The sequence below is a fragment of the Vicugna pacos genome, chromosome 5 (assembly GCF_048564905.1).
Source record: "Vicugna pacos chromosome 5, VicPac4, whole genome shotgun sequence".
Classification (NCBI taxonomy): Eukaryota; Metazoa; Chordata; class Mammalia; order Artiodactyla; family Camelidae; genus Vicugna; species Vicugna pacos.
In genome coordinates this window covers 88578615-88598742 of record NC_132991.1, presented here as the reverse complement: position 1 = coordinate 88598742, position 20128 = coordinate 88578615, and the positions used below count along the sequence as shown (strand labels likewise).

General features: G+C 37.9%; 1 protein-coding gene across 4 annotated transcripts in view; it reads right to left on the bottom strand.

Annotated features, from left to right (window-relative positions):
* SP140 (SP140 nuclear body protein) overlaps positions 1-20128 on the bottom strand; it is a 52176-nt gene that overhangs the window by 20171 nt on the left and 11877 nt on the right. For all 4 annotated transcript variants that reach the window (XM_015242322.3, XM_072961843.1, XM_015242321.3 and 1 more), the window contains exons 4-11: positions 19347-19515; positions 17025-17108; positions 12515-12598; positions 10647-10724; positions 9446-9508; positions 6419-6502; positions 6102-6218; positions 5222-5275 (exon numbers count right to left, since the gene is read on the bottom strand). In XM_015242322.3, coding sequence (XP_015097808.3) covers positions 5222-5275; positions 6102-6218; positions 6419-6502; positions 9446-9508; positions 10647-10724; positions 12515-12598; positions 17025-17108; positions 19347-19515 — 733 coding nt within the window. The remainder of the gene's footprint in view (positions 1-5221; positions 5276-6101; positions 6219-6418; positions 6503-9445; positions 9509-10646; positions 10725-12514; positions 12599-17024; positions 17109-19346; positions 19516-20128) is intronic.

Genomic DNA, 20128 nt, shown 5'->3' with positions numbered 1-20128 from the left:
ACCTATAATGAAATAGAACATGAAAAGAAATATATGTATGTACATATATGACTGAAACATTATGCTTTACACCAGAAACTGATACAACATTGTAAACTGACTACACTTCAATAAAAATAAATAAAGACAAATTTGCACATACAACACTTGAAGAGTTTACCACTGAAAGACCACTCACTAAAAGAACCAAAGGATTTAATTCAGGTAGACAAAAACCAAATCAAAGAAAAACAATGATGAGTACATAAAATGGTTAAAATTTTTAAATTTAAGTATCAACTGCAAAAATCGTAACAGTTTCAAAATTTGTGATTAAAAGAAAATTTAAAATAAAATGTTAAACAACAATAGTGAAATGGTATAGATGGATGGTTAATCTGTAGTGAATTCATGCTAAGATCCTGGTCATCTTTTTGGATCGAGTCATGGTTAAAAAAAATTACAAAAATTTTATCTCTAATTTCCAAACCAGCAGAGAAAAAAAAAATGTAGAATTCTACCTCAATGCATTAGAAAGCAGGAAAGAGACACAAAAACACAGAAAAATGAAGGTGAACAGTGATATACGTCCACATATATTATGAATCACCATAAAGTAAACAAATAAAACTCTTAAAATCTTAGGATTATCAGAGAAGATTAGAAAAAGATAAGTGTTATTACAAGAAGCATAAAAAAAAGCTGCTTAATGTAAAGGGAGTAAAAAACATCAAAAAACGTAAAACATAAAAGTTCATGTAACACTATTAGCACCCTGAAAAAAAAGATTTTAAAATCAAAAGCATTAATAGGGATAAAGAGGAACACTGCACAATAATAAAAGAAAAAATTCACTAAATTATACAGTCATGAATAAAAGTAGTTAAAATAAAACAACAGAATAGTGAGGAATTGGCAAATACACAGTTATGCGGGAGAATTTACCACATATAAATACAAACCTGATAGGGGAGGGTATAGCTCAAGTGGTAGAGCACATGCCTAGCATGCCTGAGGTCCTGGGTTCAATCCCCAGTGCCTCCACTGAAAAATCAAATAAATAAATAAATCTAATTATCTCCCCCCTGCAAAAATAAAAATAAAAATAATAATAATAAAGTAAAATAAAATAAGAAAAGCAAAAAGGAAAAACATTAAAACAGAAATTTAAATACAAACCTGATAAAACAAGTATAGGCTAATTTAGAAAACTTCAACAACAAAGTTGTGCTTGATAAATTATATATATATGGGGAGAAGCCAGATCTCAACAAATAGTTCAATGCACACCATTTTTAAGTGGCATAGGACAAATATTGACCACAAATTATGATGCAAAGAAATTTACAACAAATTTTAAAGAATTGATGAGGTCAGTTCTTCATATTGTGTTCCAGATATCCATCTTCCATTTCTAATTAACTAACAGAATATCTGCACTGTTGGAGATGTCAATGTGTCCAGACAAAATACCATGGTCTATATAACGTCCTTTACAGCTAGCATGGCCACCAGTTTAAGATCTGATCAGTAAGATGAGAGCAGAATATTGTTGTGGAAGGAGGAGGACCTTTGGAAAGATTCCCACAAAAAGGGAAGACCTCTGGGGAAGATATCTTTTGCTCTTCATTTCTTTCTCCTGGTGGCCTAGATCATGGACATATGGCTGGAGCTCAGTAGGCACTTTGGAAAATGACATGATCTTCAGAGTGGCTGAACTGAAAGATAGAAGATGCTTCAAAGTGCTGAGCCTTGAATAGCCAAAACAATTTTGAAAAAGACAAACAAAATTGGAAGTCTTACACTACCTGATTCCAGAACTTATTATAAAGCTATAGTAACCGAGATAGTGTAGTACTGGCAAAAAAAAAACTGACATACAGATAAATAGAATAGAAAAGGGAGCCCAGAAATACACCTAAAAACATACAAGCAACTGACTTTCAACAAGATGTGAAGGTAATTAATTCAATGCACAAATATACTGAAACAACTGGATATCCATATGCAAAAAAAGAAAGAAAAAGAATCAATCCTTCCCTCACACCATATGTAAAATTCAAACTGGATCACAGATCTAAATATAAAAGCTAAGACAATAAAACTACTTGAAGAAAATATAGGCTCTTAAAAATTTCTTAGGTAGGACTGAAAAATCACAGATTATGAAAGAAAAAACTGACTTAAAATTTTTTTAATATTGCTTTTTGACACTGCCAGGAAAGAGAAAAGGGAAGCCACAGACTGTATGACATGTAACTAATAAAGAAATTGTATCCAGAATATATAAATCAATTTTGCAACAAAAAAATAGAAAACCTAATTAAATAAGAGCAAAAGATTTGAATAGACACTTCACCAAGTGAGATCTATGGACAGCAAATAAGTACATGAAAAAATGCTCAGTAGCTTTATCATTAGGGAAATGCAAATCAAAACCACAATGAGATGTCTCCTGACACCTGTTAGAATGGCTACCATCAAAAAGAACACAAATAACAAATGTTGGCCAGAATGCTGAGAAAAGGGAACTCTGTACACTGTTGGTAAGAATGTAAGCTGGTACAACCACTGTGGAAAGCAGTATGGGGGTTTCTCAAAAAACTAAAGCTAGAACTACCATATGACCCAGGATTTCCACTCCAGGGTATATATCTGAAGAAAACAAAAACACTAATCCAAAAAGACACATTATATATATATATATATTATATATATATAATTTTCATAACATAAACATAAAATTTTCAAATTTCTCTAGGACAAAATATGCTTTAAACAAACCTGAAAGAATGACATCAAATGAGACAAAATATTAACATATATAGAAAAAATTTAATATATATTAACATTCCTATGCTTATTTAGCATGGTTAAAAACAGATAGCAGTACTGACAAGGCATACACAACAGATGTTTTTAGAAGAAAAACAAATAACCAATAACAAATGAAAAATGTTCAACTACAATAAAAATGAAAGCAATTCAGATTAAAACAGAATGAAATAAAACTTTTGCCAGTCAAGTTGACAAAATGTTAAATGTTTATACATAACACTTACAATGCATAATATACTTGTGCATAATATACTGATTTAAGGTAAGAGAAATTTAACAGTATGAATAGATTTATTTAGATTTGTGATATAATGTGTTAATATATGACATAAATGTGTTAATACATGCATAGAAAAAATCTGGAAAGATATACATTGAAATGTAGAAAAGCTATCTATTTTAAAGTTAAAAGAACAAAAACTAATGTGAGCATTTTGAAATTTTAAAAGATGTAATCTAACCATAAAAAAAGTGAAATACTTGACGATTTTTTGTTTTTTTGGAGGGTCTTATGAAAGTATTAGTTGTATATTGCTACTATTATAAATGATCATAAACTTAATAGCCTAAAACAACACAAATGTGTTATCTTACAGTTTTGAAGGTCAGGAATCTGACACAAGTGTCACTAAGCTAGAATACATTCGTGTCCACAGGCTTTGTTCCTTTCTAGAAGCTATAGGGGATAATTCATTCTTTACCATTCATTTCCAGTTTCTGAAGTCTGCCCACTTTTCTTGGCTTATTGCTCCCTGCCTTCATCTTCAAAGCCAATCACATTGCATCTCTCTGCTCATTATTCTACAGTCACATATCTCTCTCAACAGCAGAAAAGGTTTTCTGTCTAATTTGATTGGGCATCCAGATAATCTAGAACAATCTCCCCATCTCAAAATCCTTAACTTAATCACACCCTCTTTTGCCACTTAAAGTAACAGATTACAAGTTCCCAGGACCAGAAAAGGATGTCTCTGTTTCTGCTTGTATAAACGTCTCAAGAACCTTATAGATTTCCTATGCATGTCACGGGGATCCCTTCCATTAGACAAGAGGCTTCTCCACAGACCTTTCCTGAATAATAACATATCTATTTTTTTTTTACCTCTTCTGAAATGGCTGAGGGTATCTAAAAGTGTTACAAACTTAATCTCTTCAAAGAACCTTCTATATGACTAAGTACTCTGATCTTTCACTACTTCTGCAAAAAGTTATACAGCCATACTTTTGGTTGTCACTGCACAGCACATTTTCCTGCAGAGCACAATTTCCTAATTTTAGCATCTTTTGCAACCTGAATAGGCTAAGAATTATCCATATTATCAAGTCCTGATTCCTTTCGTTTAGCAGTTCTTCCTTCAGCTTACCTCTTTCCTATCACATTTCACTCTAAGCAGCAACATGAAGCCACCTGCACTTTTATCAAAATGCCTAGAAATCTCCTTAGCTATATACCCAGAAGGTTCTGCTTTCCACATAACTACAGTACAGAATAGAGAAGTCTTACAAGGATCCCCTTTTCCTCTAGTTTCCAAAAATATCTCTTCTTTTCTTCAGAGTTCTCACCAGTGACACCTTCAACCTCCATATTTCTACTAACAGTCTTTTCATGATGATTTATGTATATTCTCTAAGACAATATATGCTTTCACTTCCAAGTCCTCACTGGCAGTCTTTAGCACCGTATTTCTGCCAACAAACTGCTTAAGGCAATCTAGATATTTCCTATCATTTCTCATTGTCCAATTTCCATCAGCCCATTTCCCAATTCCAAAGCCACTTCCCTTTTTTGAGGAATGTATTATGGCTGCACCCCACCTCCAATAACCAAAATCTGTATGACTCTTCTATTGCTGCCATAACAAATGACCACAAGTTTAGTGGCTTAAAACAATTTATTATTTTACAGTTATGTTGGTTAGAAGTCTGACTGGGGTCTCTCTGGGCTAAAATCAAGATTTCAGTAGGCCTTCCTCATTTCTTTCTGGAGGTTTCTATTTCCTTAACCTTTCCAGCTTCTAGAGGTCACCCATATTCCTTGTTCCTTCCCTGAATCTTCAAAGCCAGCAACACTGCATCTCTCTGTGACTATCTTCTATAGTCATTTCTCCCTGTCTTCACAGCCAGGAACAGTTCTTCAATTTTTAAGGCCCTTTTGACTATAGTAGATACAGCCAGAATCCAGGGTAATCTCCCCTTCCATGGTCCTTATCTTAATTATACCTGTAAAATCTTTTTTGCCATGTAAGATAACAGATTACAGGTTCCAGAGATTAAGATACATACATCTTTGAGAAACTGTCACATTATTAACACTTACTATTATAAATAATAATAGTAATGAAATTCCAGCATTGAAAAACTCATTTTTTACATCAAAAGCAAGTAAAATTTTATGTACGCTTACTTCTTTTCCTCTTGGGTTTTTTCAAAGTGGAGCTGCTTCCAAGATCCACAGTGTCTGGAAAAAACAGGTGGTGAGGAAACAAAAATGAATAAACAAAAGTTACAAATCTTAAGAGAAATCATACTGAAGAAGGCTTGAATTTATAAAGATAATTGGATTATCATTTTTCTCTTCTTTCTAAAGGAACTAAACCTGCTGAATTGAGAAGTAGGAGCCCAGGATGGGCCCTGGGTCTTCCTTTATTTCTCAATGGGACTTTGAAAAACACTCTTAAATACCAATGTACTTCAGTTTACTCAGGGATATTTGTCTAGTTGTTAAGAGTTTTGTTAGGACTAAATAAGATCTTATATGCAAAAGTTTATAGGAAATCATTACATAAACCTGGGACATGCTGAAGGACACTTATCAAAAATATGTGCTGGGTTAAGAATAGTTGATCTGAAGTCTTGCCTTGTGACAATTAAGTGGCAGAGCTAGTTATCTTTTGAGTCCTTTCTGAAGTTGTGACAAAATGACACTATTATCTACTAGTGGACATACACTTTACTTTCTTGGGTCCCACAGAAGGTTGGGTGTGACAGGGATGGAAATCACTGTAAATCACAAGGCTTTATTATTAATATACTGGTTAATAAACAATATACTGCCATCTTTATGAGTGTATTTCTACTATATCATCCACATATAATCAACATGGCCCACCTTGTTAAACACAATTTTATAATGATCTCTTGCTTCTCTGCTATCCCCCCAAAGGATCAGGTCGAGCAAATGCAGAGAATAGGATACTGGGATGGACTGGACCACATGCACCACCCCACCTGGGTCTGTGTTACCCATGGAGCCACCCTCTTCCAGGACCCTCGGACAGCCTTACCCATCATGTCATCAGCTTGGTTGTTTTTGGTCCTTGCTTCTGCACCTCCTGGCACATCTTCTGAGAAGCACATAACACAGGAACACTTCTCCTGTCCATCTTTTGATAGCTCTGCTCCTGGGACAAAACTGATTTATGAAGACTTCTCATTTCCCCAGTGATCCCCTTTTCTGAACCCTCATTGATCCCCTTTTTTATTTCTTCCTCTGAAATCTCCCATTGATCCTCTCTACATCTGATTCTTCTTCTAAGTCTCCCTTTTTTCTTCTCTTGTCTTTTTCTCTTTATCAGAACTTTTTTTTTTAATTCATAATTACCTTGTCCGTCACAGGATAGTGGGTTAGAAGTAGGCTCTTCTAACTCTTCTGTATGCGTTTGGAGAGCTTCCAGTTCACCAGATACTAAAAAGAAACGAGAAAATTACTGTCCACAGATCCTGAGACAGTGATTAGGGAAGAGTTCCTGGTTCACTGATGTTCTGAGCTAAGATGAACTGCTTTCTGGGGAAGAGTATATCTGTTCCAATAATCACACCTGAGATCTGACAGAGTCATGTTTTCCCATCTTTTTTACCTCATTTTGCTTTTTCTACTTTGAGCCCTATGAATAAATAAAAAGATCTTATCTTTCCAGGAAAAAACTAACTGTCCTTTAAAAACTGTGGAAAGTAATTACCAGAAGTAATTTTAAACTCATCCCAACTGGCAATGACTGCTTACATCACTAACTACATTTAAAGCTAGCTAATCCGTGACAGCCTTACAGTCAGTCAGCAAGACACATCCCACAAAGCCTGTGTCTTGCTAACTTATTCATAAACACTCCTGTTTCTGAAAGTCTGCAGTCCTTGAACTACATGTTTCCTGAAATGCAAAATAAAATCAACAGTTTTCTGGTTTTTGCCCCATAAATACAGTACCTCCTCCCACCATATGCCTTGCTAGGCAAGCAATAAGTCCAGCTTTTAGCTTCAGAAATTGCATGGTGGCCCCTTCCTTCGAAAATGGAGTTCCTAGCAAGATCATCTTAAAGACTCTTACTTAGATGTGCCCTAGTGGACACTTGGACCGACAGGTGTAAATCAGCAGCCTCTTGTGCACAAATCAGATTGTCCATCTGAACAAATGCCAAGTGAATCTGTCTCAGGAACAACTATAGCTCTGACTTATTTCATTGGGGTCTTGTTTTTGAATTTATTTTATTATTTAAAGATGTGTGTGCAATCAGATACAAAGTAATTTGGCATTTTGGTTTGGAGGTACAGCTTTTTAGCAAATATTCTGTTAATGTGCTTATTCTTCCACTACTTCATTTACTTTCACTTTTATATTGTCTATTTTTTAAAAGTCTTGTCTCATGTGTGTTTGTTCCTGATTTTCCTGTGCTTCTTGTTTATTAGAAGATAGTGATCCAAAGCAAGCAGATGGAAGCATAGACCTGATAAATCCCCAATCCAAGCCAGCCCCAGACTAATTAATGGATGTGGGTCCATTAGACAATAGCCAGTTAGTGCAAACATATTTGGTCACATTTTGTCTTGGGTCCCTTACCAAAACCTTCACGAAGACACTTGACATCTTAGCTTCTGAAAGAAAATCATTTTGTTTAGTACATAATCTGAGTTCAACTATTACCATATAATTGATCATATGTCTTCTTTTTAGCCTCTGCTTGGTAGATGAGTGAAATACTCCACCACGTGCAAGACACCATTCATACTCATGGCTGGATGTGGTGGCCTCCTTGCTGTTTGTCGTGGGCTTGTCTTCGCCAAAGTCACAAACGCCCACTTGCACTTCCTCTCTGTGCTCCCAGTATGATTCTAACTCTTGTACTTAATAAATAGCAAATTTTCATAAGAGATATCTTTGGGTTTCAGTGGGGAACTTTTGACATATCAAAAGTAAATAACACTTTTGATAGTATTTCTTTGAAAGGAGAGGGAAAAAATGATCGAGTTGTTCCATGGCCCAACCAGTAACTGCTACTTTCAGACCATTATCTAACACTCTTTTCTTTCCTTTAAGAAACTCCTATAAATTTAATAGGTAGGGGTCTATTCTGCAAATAAAACTACCATATTAAGTGTATTAAGAAGGGCTAATTCTAGAATTCCTGATCAATTGATTCTATACATTGATCATACATATGATCAATTTATAGCTGATCTGAACATTGGTATACCTATGCTATGCATATTCAAAATCTGCATGCAATAAACAAAATAAGTATACCTTATTTTCTAGTAGTGCCTAACGCAATTAGTTATAATCTCTTCTAAAGCCAAGTTCTTTTCTTTAATACATTTATGCTCAGCTCTCTTTGATGTCCCAGTTTTTTTGACAGCCTATATTATTTGCTTGGAAAAATCAATGGCTCACCTAGACAGTTATTTTCTGATGACTTACTTAAGCCCCATTGTAGTAGGCAGAATTCTAAAATGACCCCCAAGATTTCCTCCCTAACCCGAGGGACTCTGAATATCATAAGATATTATCTCCATTTTCAGGTTATGTTATATGGCAGAATTGATGTTTAGGAAAAGGAGATTGTCAACACAAGAGATAACAAATGCTGCTAAGAATGTGGAGAAAAAGGAACCCCTGAGCATTGTTGGAGGGAATGCAAATTGGTGCAGCCACTATGGAAAACAGCATGAAGGTTCCTCAAAAAACTAAAAATAGAATTACCATATAATCCAGCAATTTCATTCATGGGTATATAATCCGAAAGAAACAAAATCACTATGTTGAGAGATAGCTGCACCCTCGTGTTCACTGCAGCATTATGTATAATAGCCAAAGGCAGGGAAATAACCTAAATGTCCATCAACAGATGGACAGATAAAGAGTGGTCTATGCGGTCTACAATACTCTTACTCATTGAAGGAGAATCCTAGGATTTTGGTTCTAATATCCATTTCTAGAAAAAATATTTTGGATACTTCCTTACTAAATCCTGACACAATATTGTTTGGTCATAAGTATTACCTCTAAAATAAAAATAAAGTACAATGAAACAAAAACAAGACAAAATAAAGTAAAACACCAGGCTAGTTATGTAATGACTGTTCCAGGCTCCCTTGTAGACTCCATCCCCTACAGAAAACAAACTTGTCTCAAGTGCCTGAACTTAGGGCCTTCTCTAGGACATGTCAAATTGCTAAAACCCAAATTCGGTTTTAGTGTTCATAATTTTTGGATGCTATGGAAGCAAACAGATTTCTTCCATATGGGTATGTGAAGGGGAGCAGGGAAGAACGGGAGAAGAAAGGGAGATTTCCCTCCCTGTAGACAGAAAAACAAAGATTCAATTAGGTAAATGGGAATTGAAGCTACATTTACCTTTTCCATCACATAGTGATTGACTGGGCACCTCCTCTGGTTCTTCATTGGTCATTTGGGGAGCTGCAGGAAGAGAAACAAGGAAATGAGCTGAACCAGGATGCTCAGAGCACAGGTGAGGTGCACTTTGAGAAAACAGACATCGGTTCCAAGGACCACACCTGAGATCCAACTGAGCCCTGTTCTGCCTCTGTTTCCACCTCATTTGCCTCGTTTTTCTGGGCTCTGCTCCTCAGTTTCCTATCTGTGGACTTGCCTCTAAATTCTGCTTCTGCACTAGGGGAATAATTGTGCACCTTTGATTTTATGGGCTCTGTTCCCCCTGATGTCTCCTATCTCTATTTTTTTGGTCCGTGATGATCTCTCCTGTTCTGCTTATTCTCTCCAGCTCTGTTCTTCTACATCTCTCCAATCCCTTTAGCAGGATCCATTCCTTCCCTCAGTCTCTCTTGATCTCTTCCCTACCCTACTGACACTCTCTATTTGAGAAGTGAAAGTCTCTGCTTCAGGCTCTGTTCTGTTGCCCCGGGGGCTTGCAGGTCTCCCTTTGGACTCCCACCACGTGACCACACTGAGCCCCCACTAGCCTCACCCAACCACCGCCTGCAATGAGATACTCATGACATAGGTCTCTGTCCTTCCTCCTATTTTGATCTCAGGGAAAAGCAAGTATTTTTCTTCTGTGCTTCCATTTACCCATCCTGAAGGAGGGATAATAGCTGTTTCCCTAAGTCCTAAAGTTTTGTGAGGACATCTCATGGGGCAAGGTACTTTGAAAAAAATAAAGTCCTATATAATCCAATGACCTGATGAAGAATGCATGGCCAACACTGTGATTCAGGCTTTAGAGTCACTGATCTTTCTTTCTGACAAGTAGATCTCAAGGACCATGTTTCTTTTGAAGCCTGTCCAAAATTATGACAATTATTATCATTAAACACTAGATAAATACCTATATTTTACTTTTTATAGAAAACAAGGGATGGACAAGGGTTAAAATCACAATATTGAGTCTTTAATATTAGTGAACATAAAGCATAAAGAGTGTGAAGGGGAAAAAAAAGCCTGTCTTTCTTTAGTTCTGATCTACCAAAACATGAAGAGGTAACACATCCGTTCTAACAAGGGTCATGCTGCTCAGCTCTAAATTCAGATACCTGATACCCTGCAGCCCAGGGCTGGCAATCCTGCCCTTCCTTACCTGGCCCACATCTTGGTAGGGAGCTCGAGGCTTCCTGGGGCTCTTCACCACAGGTCTCCCAACAGGCATTGCTGATCTCTGCAGAAAGGGATGACATCTCTCAGAGGTCTTAGTATACAACCCGGGGAAATCATGGCAAGAAAACTCATAGTGAAGACATGGGGGGCTCAAGTGTCTTCTGGGTGGGACTGTCCCTGTCCCAGACCACCTTGGTCTGCCCTCGGGTTCACCGGCCTGCAGGCTGACTCCCCGCTAGCACAATCACCAGAAGCCGAGAACCAGCCACCATTTCCCACACTCCTAGTACACTTAATATCTCCACTGCCCATCTTTTCCATTGTCTCTGCATATTTTTCTGTCTATCCATCCTTTGTCTCTCAACTGCTTCTAGCTTTCTCTAAAGAAAGGCCTCCCTGAGATAGTATGTTTTAAATAGGAATTAATGAGCATGGGTGGTTAAGTGGAAGGTAGTGGAACATGAAGACAGTTCCGAATAAGGCAGAAAGTGTATGAAAGGCTCACATACGAAAGAGAGATTTTAAATTATTGGGGGGGAGGTTTATCCTATATTGAATTAATAGTGTAGGAGGCAGGGGATGTGGCTGGGAAAATAGGCAGGGGCCTCACATGGGTGACCTTGGATGTCACTCCAAGAGAAATATTTATTTAATTTTCATTCATGTATTAAGAAGGTAATTAGGAAAATAACACAACATAATTTTCATTTTCAAATGTCTCATCTAGTTGAAGTGCAAATAACACATTTGATGGGAGCAAGATTAGAGGAAGGTCATGGACAGAAAGCTGTTGCTTTGAGAACCACAACAGAGGTCTCGATTGGAGACTTGGGAATGTGACAGATGGACAGATGGGAGATACTCTGAAAGAGAAATGACTATGTTGGATGAGTAACAGGCATGTATTTGAGGGTAAGAGGAGTCACGATGACTCCTAGGGGCTTCCAACCTGAAAATCCATGAGATAATGGTGGTCCGTCACTGACACACGAATGCTGATGAGCATTAGATCCAGCTGGAGCAGTGAAGATGCTTCTTTCAGTTCTGACATGCTGAGTTTAAGATTCTTGAACCTTATTTTATCCTCTTTTCACCTGCAGCCTATTTTCCATCCATTCTCCTTCAACTCTTTCTCTACATAGCTGCCGTTGTACCTTTCCCCATCTTTCCCCATTTCTTAGTATTTATTTTCCTCTCAATCTTTCTCTTTCCATATTTTTTTTCTCTCAATTTTTATCTCTGAGTCTTGGGTGATTTTTCAGTTTATTTCTTCTCTTCTGTATCTTACACTTCCTCCCTTTCCATCTGTTTCTCCCACTTAATTTCACCTCTGTCTCCCAATACTACTCAACTTTTGTCTCTCTGTGTGATTTCATCCTCCAGGCTCTCCTCTCTCATCAACTCCAAAACTCTCCTCTTGGACTTTGACTACAGTGCCAGTGACCTCCAATTGGACAGCTCTCCAATTTGAACCTCACATGGCATGCTAGTTCCAAGTTTCTCTTAATTACTCTGTGAAACTGATTGAAAAGTATCCCTTATCTCAACCTAGAAGGGTGGAATTTTATGTTTCTTTTGCAAAACTGAATCCATGAATGTAATTTGTCATATAGTACACCCTATATTCCTTTTCTGTTTTCTCTTTTTTATAGTCCCCCAACAATGGATACTCTGTCTACTCAGGAACTCAGATCCTTTTTCTCAGTGTCTCTGTTCCATCTGCGGGCAGGTAAGGGCAAGTGGGAGAGGTGGGGGCTAGCAGAGATCTAGGATAGGAGACAGAAGGCAGGCTTTGCTTCCATGAGGACAAGAAAACAAAGATCTAATATAGAATTGATAAACTGTAGTTACCTCGTCTTTCATATGGCAGTATGCTGGGTGTATCTTGTAACCAGCTTACAGTATTCATTTGGAGAGGTGTGTGTTCCAAGGACACTGAGGAGAGCAACGAGAAAATGACAGAACTCAGACAGTATCCGGAGAAGAGACTTCAGTGTGCTTAAGACAAACTCATGTTCAAGCTCCAAGGACCCCACCTGAGGCCCGATAGAGCCTTGTTTGCCTCTTTTTCATTGAGATGCACCTATCTTAAGTGTAAAACAGCTGCATGACCAACATCCCAGTCAAGATATGGAACATTTCCACCACGCCAGTCAGTTTCCACCTACTAAGTTTCCACCTCCCTAAGAACCACTGTTTTGATTTCTATCACCATTAATAAGTCCTTTTTTTCTGGTACTGTACTTATGTGTACTGACACTCATATCCATAAAAACACCAGCATGTACTCCTGTGACTGGTTTCTTTTGCTCAACATAATGTTTCTGGGATTCATTCATGTTGTTACATATATTAGTAGTTCATTCCTTTATACTGCTGAATAGCATTCCACTTATAAATATATCACAGTTCATTTACTCTCTTATTGATGAGAATTTGAATTGGTTCCAGATTTTAGCTATTACAAATAAGACTCCTATAAACATCTTTGTACAAATCTTTCCATGAACATATGTTTTCATTCCTTATGAGAAGACACTTAGAAGTGGAACTTCTGGGTTATGAGTTATATTTAACTTTATAAGAGGCTGCCAGACAGTTTTACAAAGTGGTCATATCATTTATATTCTTACCAGCAATACATATAAAGATGTTCTAAGTGCCCCATAGTCTCACTAACACTTGGTGCTGTCAGTAATTTTTTAATCTTTAATATTTTATTTATTTCATTTAATGTTAAGAAAAGGAAAGCTCAGGATGGGACTTCTTTTTCTAACGATGTTCCCATCAGTCTTTAAAAAAATTTTTTTTGAAGTACAACCAGTTTACAATGTTATATTAATTTCTGGTATATAGCATAATATTTCAATCATACATATATTCCTTTTCATATTGTTTTTCATCATCAAGATATTGCTTATAGTTTCCTGTGCTATATATTATAAACTTGTTATTTATCTATTTTATATATAGTGGTTAGTATCTGAAAATCTCAAACTCCCAATTTACCCCTTCCCCTTTGGCAACCATAAGTTTGTTTTCTATGTCTGTCAGTCTCTTTCTGTTTTGTAAATAAGTTCATTTGTGTCTTTTTTTAATATTCCACTTATAAGTGATATCATGTGGCATTTTTCTTTCTCTTTCTGGCTTACTTTACTTAGAATGACGATTCCCAGGTCCATCCATGTTGCTGCAAATGACATTATTTCATTCTTTTTTATGGCTGAGTAGCATTCCATTGTGTATATATGTACCACAACTTCTTTATCCAGTCATCTGTTGATGGACATTTAGATTGCTTCCATGTCTTGGCTATTGTAAATAGTGCTGCTATGAATATTGGGGTGCATGTATCTTTTTGAATTACAGTTCCCTCAGGATATATGCCCAGGAGTGGAATTGTTGAATCATATGGTAGGTTTTTTTTTAATTTTTTTAAGGAACCTCCATACTGTGCTCCATAATGGCTGCACCAAATTACATTCCCACCAATGTAGAAGGGTTTCCTTTTCTCAACACCCTCTCCAGCATTTATCATCTGTGGACTTTTTAATGATGGCCATTCTGACTGAGGTGAGGTGATACTTCATTGTAATTTTGATTTGCATTTCTCTGATAATTAGCAATATTGAGCATTTATTCATGTGTCTATTCATATGTCTTCATTGGATAATTGCTTGGTGAAGCCTTCTGCCCATTTTTGGATTGAGTTGGGATTTTTCTGTTGTTGTTGTTATTAAGTTGTATGAGCTATTTCTATATTCTGGAAATTAAGCCTTTATCATCATTTGCAAATATTTTCTCCCATTCTGTATGTTGTCATTTTGTTTTGTTTATGGTTTCCTTTGCTATGCAAAAGCTTGTAAGTTTAACTAGGCCCCATTTGTTTATTTTTCCTTTATTTCTATTGCCTGGATAGACTGCCCTAGGAGAACATTGCTAAGCTTTATGTCAGAGAATGTTTTGCCTATATTTTCTTCTAGGAAGTTTATAGTGTCTTATCTTATGTTTAAGTCCTTCAGCCATTTTGAGTTTATTTTTGTATATGGTGTGAAGGAGTGGTCTAACTTCATTTATTTACATGCAGCTGTCCAGTATTCCCAACACCACTTGCTGAAAAGACTGTCTTTTCTCTTTTGTATATTTTTGCCTCTTTGTCAAAGACTAATTGACAGTAAGTGTGTGGGTTTATTTCTGGGCTCTCTATTATGTTCCATTGATCCATACATCTGTTTTTGTGCCAATATCATGCTGTTTTGATTACTGCAGCTCTGTAGTATTGTCTGAAGTCTGGGAGGTTTATTCCTCCAGCTTCATTCCTCTTCTTCAGTATTGCTTTGGCAATTCTGAATCTTTTGTGAGTCCATATGAATTTTAGGATCATCTATACTAGTTGTGTGAAAAATGTCCTGGGTAATTTGATGGGGATTACATTAAATCTGTAGATTACCTTAGGTAGTATGGCCATTTTAACAATATCAATTCTTCCAATCCAAGAGCATGGAATATCTTTCCATTTCTGCAAATTATCTTTAATTTCCTTAACAATTTTTGTAGTTCTCTGTGTATAAGTCTTTCACCTCCTTGATCCATTTTATTCCTTGGCCACTCCTGTTACCTTGTGTTTCTTCCTCTCTCTCCCCCAGTGAGGCTTCCAGCTCTTTCGCCTGTGTCTCTCTAGTTTTTCCCTCCAGTTCTTTATACCTATGCTATTCCAGGGTCCTACCTTGCCTCAGGCTCTGATCTACCCCTCTCTCTCCATTCAGGTCTCCTCAAGGCCTCCTTTATGAATTATGAACACATAATGACACAGCCCTTATCCCGTCCTTGTATATGTTACTATCACTCAGAGTCAGGCATCCAGGCAAATGTTGGATGGTCAGTCAGACTTACTGTTTATTCAGATTCTTGGGCACACTCATTTGTCCTTTCTTTGGTTCTTATTGTACCATTTGGGTCATGAGATGAATCTTCTTTCCTTATACTCGTCTGTGTCCATCACCAAGATGCTCTGGGATTCTAGCTCTAGTTAAGGTGTCACTCATATTACATTAGGAATGTTGAAGAACTCGTTTCTCCTTCCCTTCATGATGAACCTTTTTTATTCTTTGCTAATAACTATTATGAATCCTTCCACCACCTCATTCTCATTACCACTACCCTCAGTAGTAGATAAATCTCTAAATATATTTTTATGTACTTTGTACTTTTTAATCTACATTTTATACTTTTAGCAATTTGCCTTTATTCAAAAGAATATTTTTTAAAATAGATCCAAATGTTCTATAATTGTATTAATACATGTTTAAAATATATAGTACCTGAAGTACAAATCCAAATTAAAAGACACCCATTTAATGGCATTTTACAAGGCCATTCACATTCTTATTTTTTTCTTATGTTAGCTATTTCCAAGGGGGAAAAAAATCAACATTTAACAAATAATTAAATTTAGGCTTAAAGATGGAGAATTTTTCTTGGGCTTGGGGGCTGTTTTGCTCGCTGAATCACAAACTGTCCTTACACTTCAGTTTCTGCTGAAAAACAGGAATAACATAACTCTTATGATAGGATTGTTATGAGAATTAAGTGAGATGCTACTGGAAGAGGAATTTCTGGGTTATAATAACTTAGCAAGAAATTACAATTTTCAATTAATAGCTTATGTGTTAGAATTTAATGATTCATTATTAGTAATAATATGAATGAAAGGATGATTAAAAAGTTAGAAACAGTGCTTATTGGTTACAAAAGTACATAGTGCATATGTGAGAATTAAACAAGCTGATCCACTTGAGGTGCTGATCTTACACCTAGTGGTCCATGGAAGCTGGGTGTTGTGACTATGGTCACAGCTAAAGTTATTACTGTCCTTTGTTTTCGTCTCCTATTTTTACTTCTCTCCCTTTCCTTTCACATAACATCTTTCCTTCCACATTCTCTTCTATACACAATTACTACTCACTCTTTTACTCTCTTTTCTTTTATTATGAGTAATATTTACAATTCCTTCTTTTGACACACCGAACTCCTATTCCTTCCCATATCCACTGAATTCCCAGCTCACAATTACTGCTGTCAGTTCTCCCCCTTAATTCTGCCTCATGGCTGCAATGTGATCTTCTCTCTTGTGTTCATGTTCCATCTTCTTAATTGTCATATCTGCCTGGCAATATTCTTGGATTCCAGATCTGGTTGGTTAATTGGGAACCCACACAACACACTGCTACTCTGGCCTCTTCGTCTCCTGCTGCATCCCCACCCCAGGGTACACTCTTCACTCAGGAGCTCAGTCCCCTGATCTCTGACCTCCTTTCCTCTTAGTAGATGAGAAAACTAGCTTCTATCAAGTCAGAATTACCTTGTTCTTGGCTTAATTGTAAGTTGAGCATCTCCTTTGTCTCTCCTTCATCAATGGCTTGGTAACAGAAGTTGTCACGAATCACTGAGAAGAGAAAGGAAAGGCAATTAGAAATCTCAGACAGTGACCAGGAGCTGCTTCTCAGTTACACATCCAGGTACATCCTTGACTCCATTAGTTCAGGGGAGCTTTCCAGCCTTCAGGGAACCCTGCGCTTCAGTGGATCTCACATGACCTGTGACTTGATGTTACTCCTGGAATCATATAGCTTTTCCACAGAGAATGTACCTCTTCAGTTTAAAAAAAAAATAGGCGGTGAGAAAGTTGTAAACAGTGTTTAACGCCCTTCAAAATGATCAGAGAACAATGAAAGCCAATTTAAAATAAATAATATAGGTGAAATGTGTTTCATAAATTCTACATGCAACTACAACTAGGGAAGAAGCAGAGGAATTTCTTTAGGAGAAAAGTAGTATTTGTAGAGAAGTTGACCTACCTTATAAAAGAAAAACCCAAAAACCTTTCAAAAATTGGGATTTTTAAAGAAAGAAAGGAAGGAAGGAAAGAAGAAAGGAGAGAGAAGATCGTGGGTCAGGGAAGATGATCTGGTTACAAAGAGGTATAACAGTGAAGAAGAACTAGCACTTCTGGGGGTAGGATGGGAGGGGAGAGGTCCAGGAAACAAAGGAAAGACACTTTCTGAAAGGCACAGACAGGGAAGTGAATATTTTCTGAAAGGCACAGAAAGGAAGCGAATATTACCTTACAGCTGTTTCAGTGACCCAGGACGTGGTAACAAAAAGCCCAGGAAACCAGCCCAGAGCACTCCCACTGCAGAGCTGCTTGTCAAGGTGACTCAGCAAACACAGAAGGAAAAGCAAGACTTACAGGACATGAGAGAAAGTCACCCAAGAAATAGAGAAAGAAGCTGACCAAGAAGGACAGACAGCAGAAGCACACCTCCTGGGGGCAATCCCCACCAGGGGATCGGGCAGTAGGGAGATGCTTTTCTATCCCCAGGACATAGTGACTTCATGCCTAGGCCAACTTTGGAGGAGGACATGGGGGTAAATGCTGTGTGGGTGAGAGGTTTAGAGACCATAAAGATGCCCCAAAAGCAGGCATTTCAGTGATGGGGTGGGGGGCTTCTCTGCATCTGTGCACCACTCTCCCACCAGCTTCTTGGCTTTGGACCCCCACTCTAAGCTCCCGTGGACGGCAGGGTATGGGAAGCCCCGGCAGCAACCTCCCCTGGGGGGCAGGTGGGCAGGTGGGCAGCTGCACTGGGTCAGGCAGTGGGCAGTGCAGCCCGCGGGCAGCGGCGAGCCTCATGTGTGGGTCACCCCAGCACGAGAAGCCCTGGAAGCTAACTAACACGTGTGACGTGGGTCCTGAGGTCCAGGAGGGGGATTCCTTCAGAACAGGGAGAGGATCAGATCCCCTGAGATGTGAACAGTTAAAGTAACTGCCATTCCCTTTCTACCTACAACCTGAGGAAATTCTGGTTACAAATATGATATTGACCTGAAATTTGTGGCTAGGCATTCAATCTCCTTTATTCCTTTTTCTGACTTAGATATATCTCATTGTGGAAATGAGATAGCTCGTATTTTACAAGATACGGTTTTCACAAGTAAACACATCCCATTCTTTATGCTGACTTCTTTTACTTCTTTGCTGCTTAAAAATCTTCTATTACTTCTTTATTTCCCAAATAATAAACTTCAGATTCCTTGGTACAGGGTGTCAGACCCTCAAAAATCCCCTCCAACTCCCCTTTCCAGAACGAGCTTCCAAGCAGCCTGTGCTCCATGTCTCGGCCACATGACTCTGTAGGCCCACTGCTTCTTCCCCACTTTGCAGCTTTCACATGCTCCTCCCTCCCCCATGCATGGGTACCTGCTGGCCTTCTCTTGTGACTTCTGCACTCTTTGGCACAGGACTGCACTGAAAATTTTTTTAATACAAAGAAAATCTCTTCACCTTTGAACATGTCTGCAAGTAGCAGAGAGGGCTTCATGCTCTCCTACAAAAGAGCATAATTCCTCCCTGAAAGTCGAGGCTCAGACCCTAAGTTTCTCAGCACCAAATTCAGGTCCTGGCTGAGCAATCATCTGGTTAACGTCTGTCACCCCCACTACGTGTAAGCTCCATGAGGACACAGGTCACGCGTGGTTTCTTCGCCATTGTACTTTCTCTCTCGGCCTGCCACATAGTAGTCACTCAGTAAAATAACTGTCAAATGTTAACTAAGAGTGAATGAATGAATCAGTGAATGAAGAGGACTTGAATCCCACAAAAGTTGTTGGAAGCTGTAATTACCATTTTGGAAGCTTCTGTAAGTCAGAAGTAAGTCAGGGTAGGCCTTCAGGTTAACCCTGCTGAATAGTGCGTCCAGAACCGTCTTGTCAAATTTCTTCTCCAGTTCGCTGAGAACATCATACACCACTCTCTCCACCGGGATTAGATTTCTACAAGCTTCTTGAAAATTCTTAAAAATATTGAATGGAGAATTATGTAGCTTTGAATGCATGGGTTACAGGAGTCTCTAGTTGTAGAATTACTGTTCTCTTGTGACATATTAGAATGTTACAGGTATTTAGATGACCTCTTAAATAACCTCCATTGTCAAAATAGAATCTTATCGTGTGAACCTGTCTCTCTGATACTGATGTCCACTTAAGAGGGTAATTTTGAAGAATAAAAGTAAGTTCGAAGTTGAATGTTTTGTGAGAGCTTTAAGAGCCTGGCCAGGATCCTTCAGGAGTGGCCCTGACTGGCCTTGAAGGGTCATTTTGTTGACTGGACAATAACCACTGCTCTCCCCTCAAGACTGACCTAGGCGGAAAGGCTCCAGGAAACCAGGCAACCACTCTCCCCTGCTGTGAATGTGGCCCAAAGAAAATTCACAAGGACGAAAAGAAGACTTGTCCTCAGTATCCACTGTTAACTTTACCTGCATTCTAAGGGCTCCCGAAATGCCTCAAGAGCAAGAAATGATTCAGAGAGAGAGCAGTAAGTATCTGCTTCCAAATTTATCCTAACCTGACACAACTTCCCTGTGAGTTCAGTAATCTCAGGTTCCAGTGTGCAAAATAAGAGGG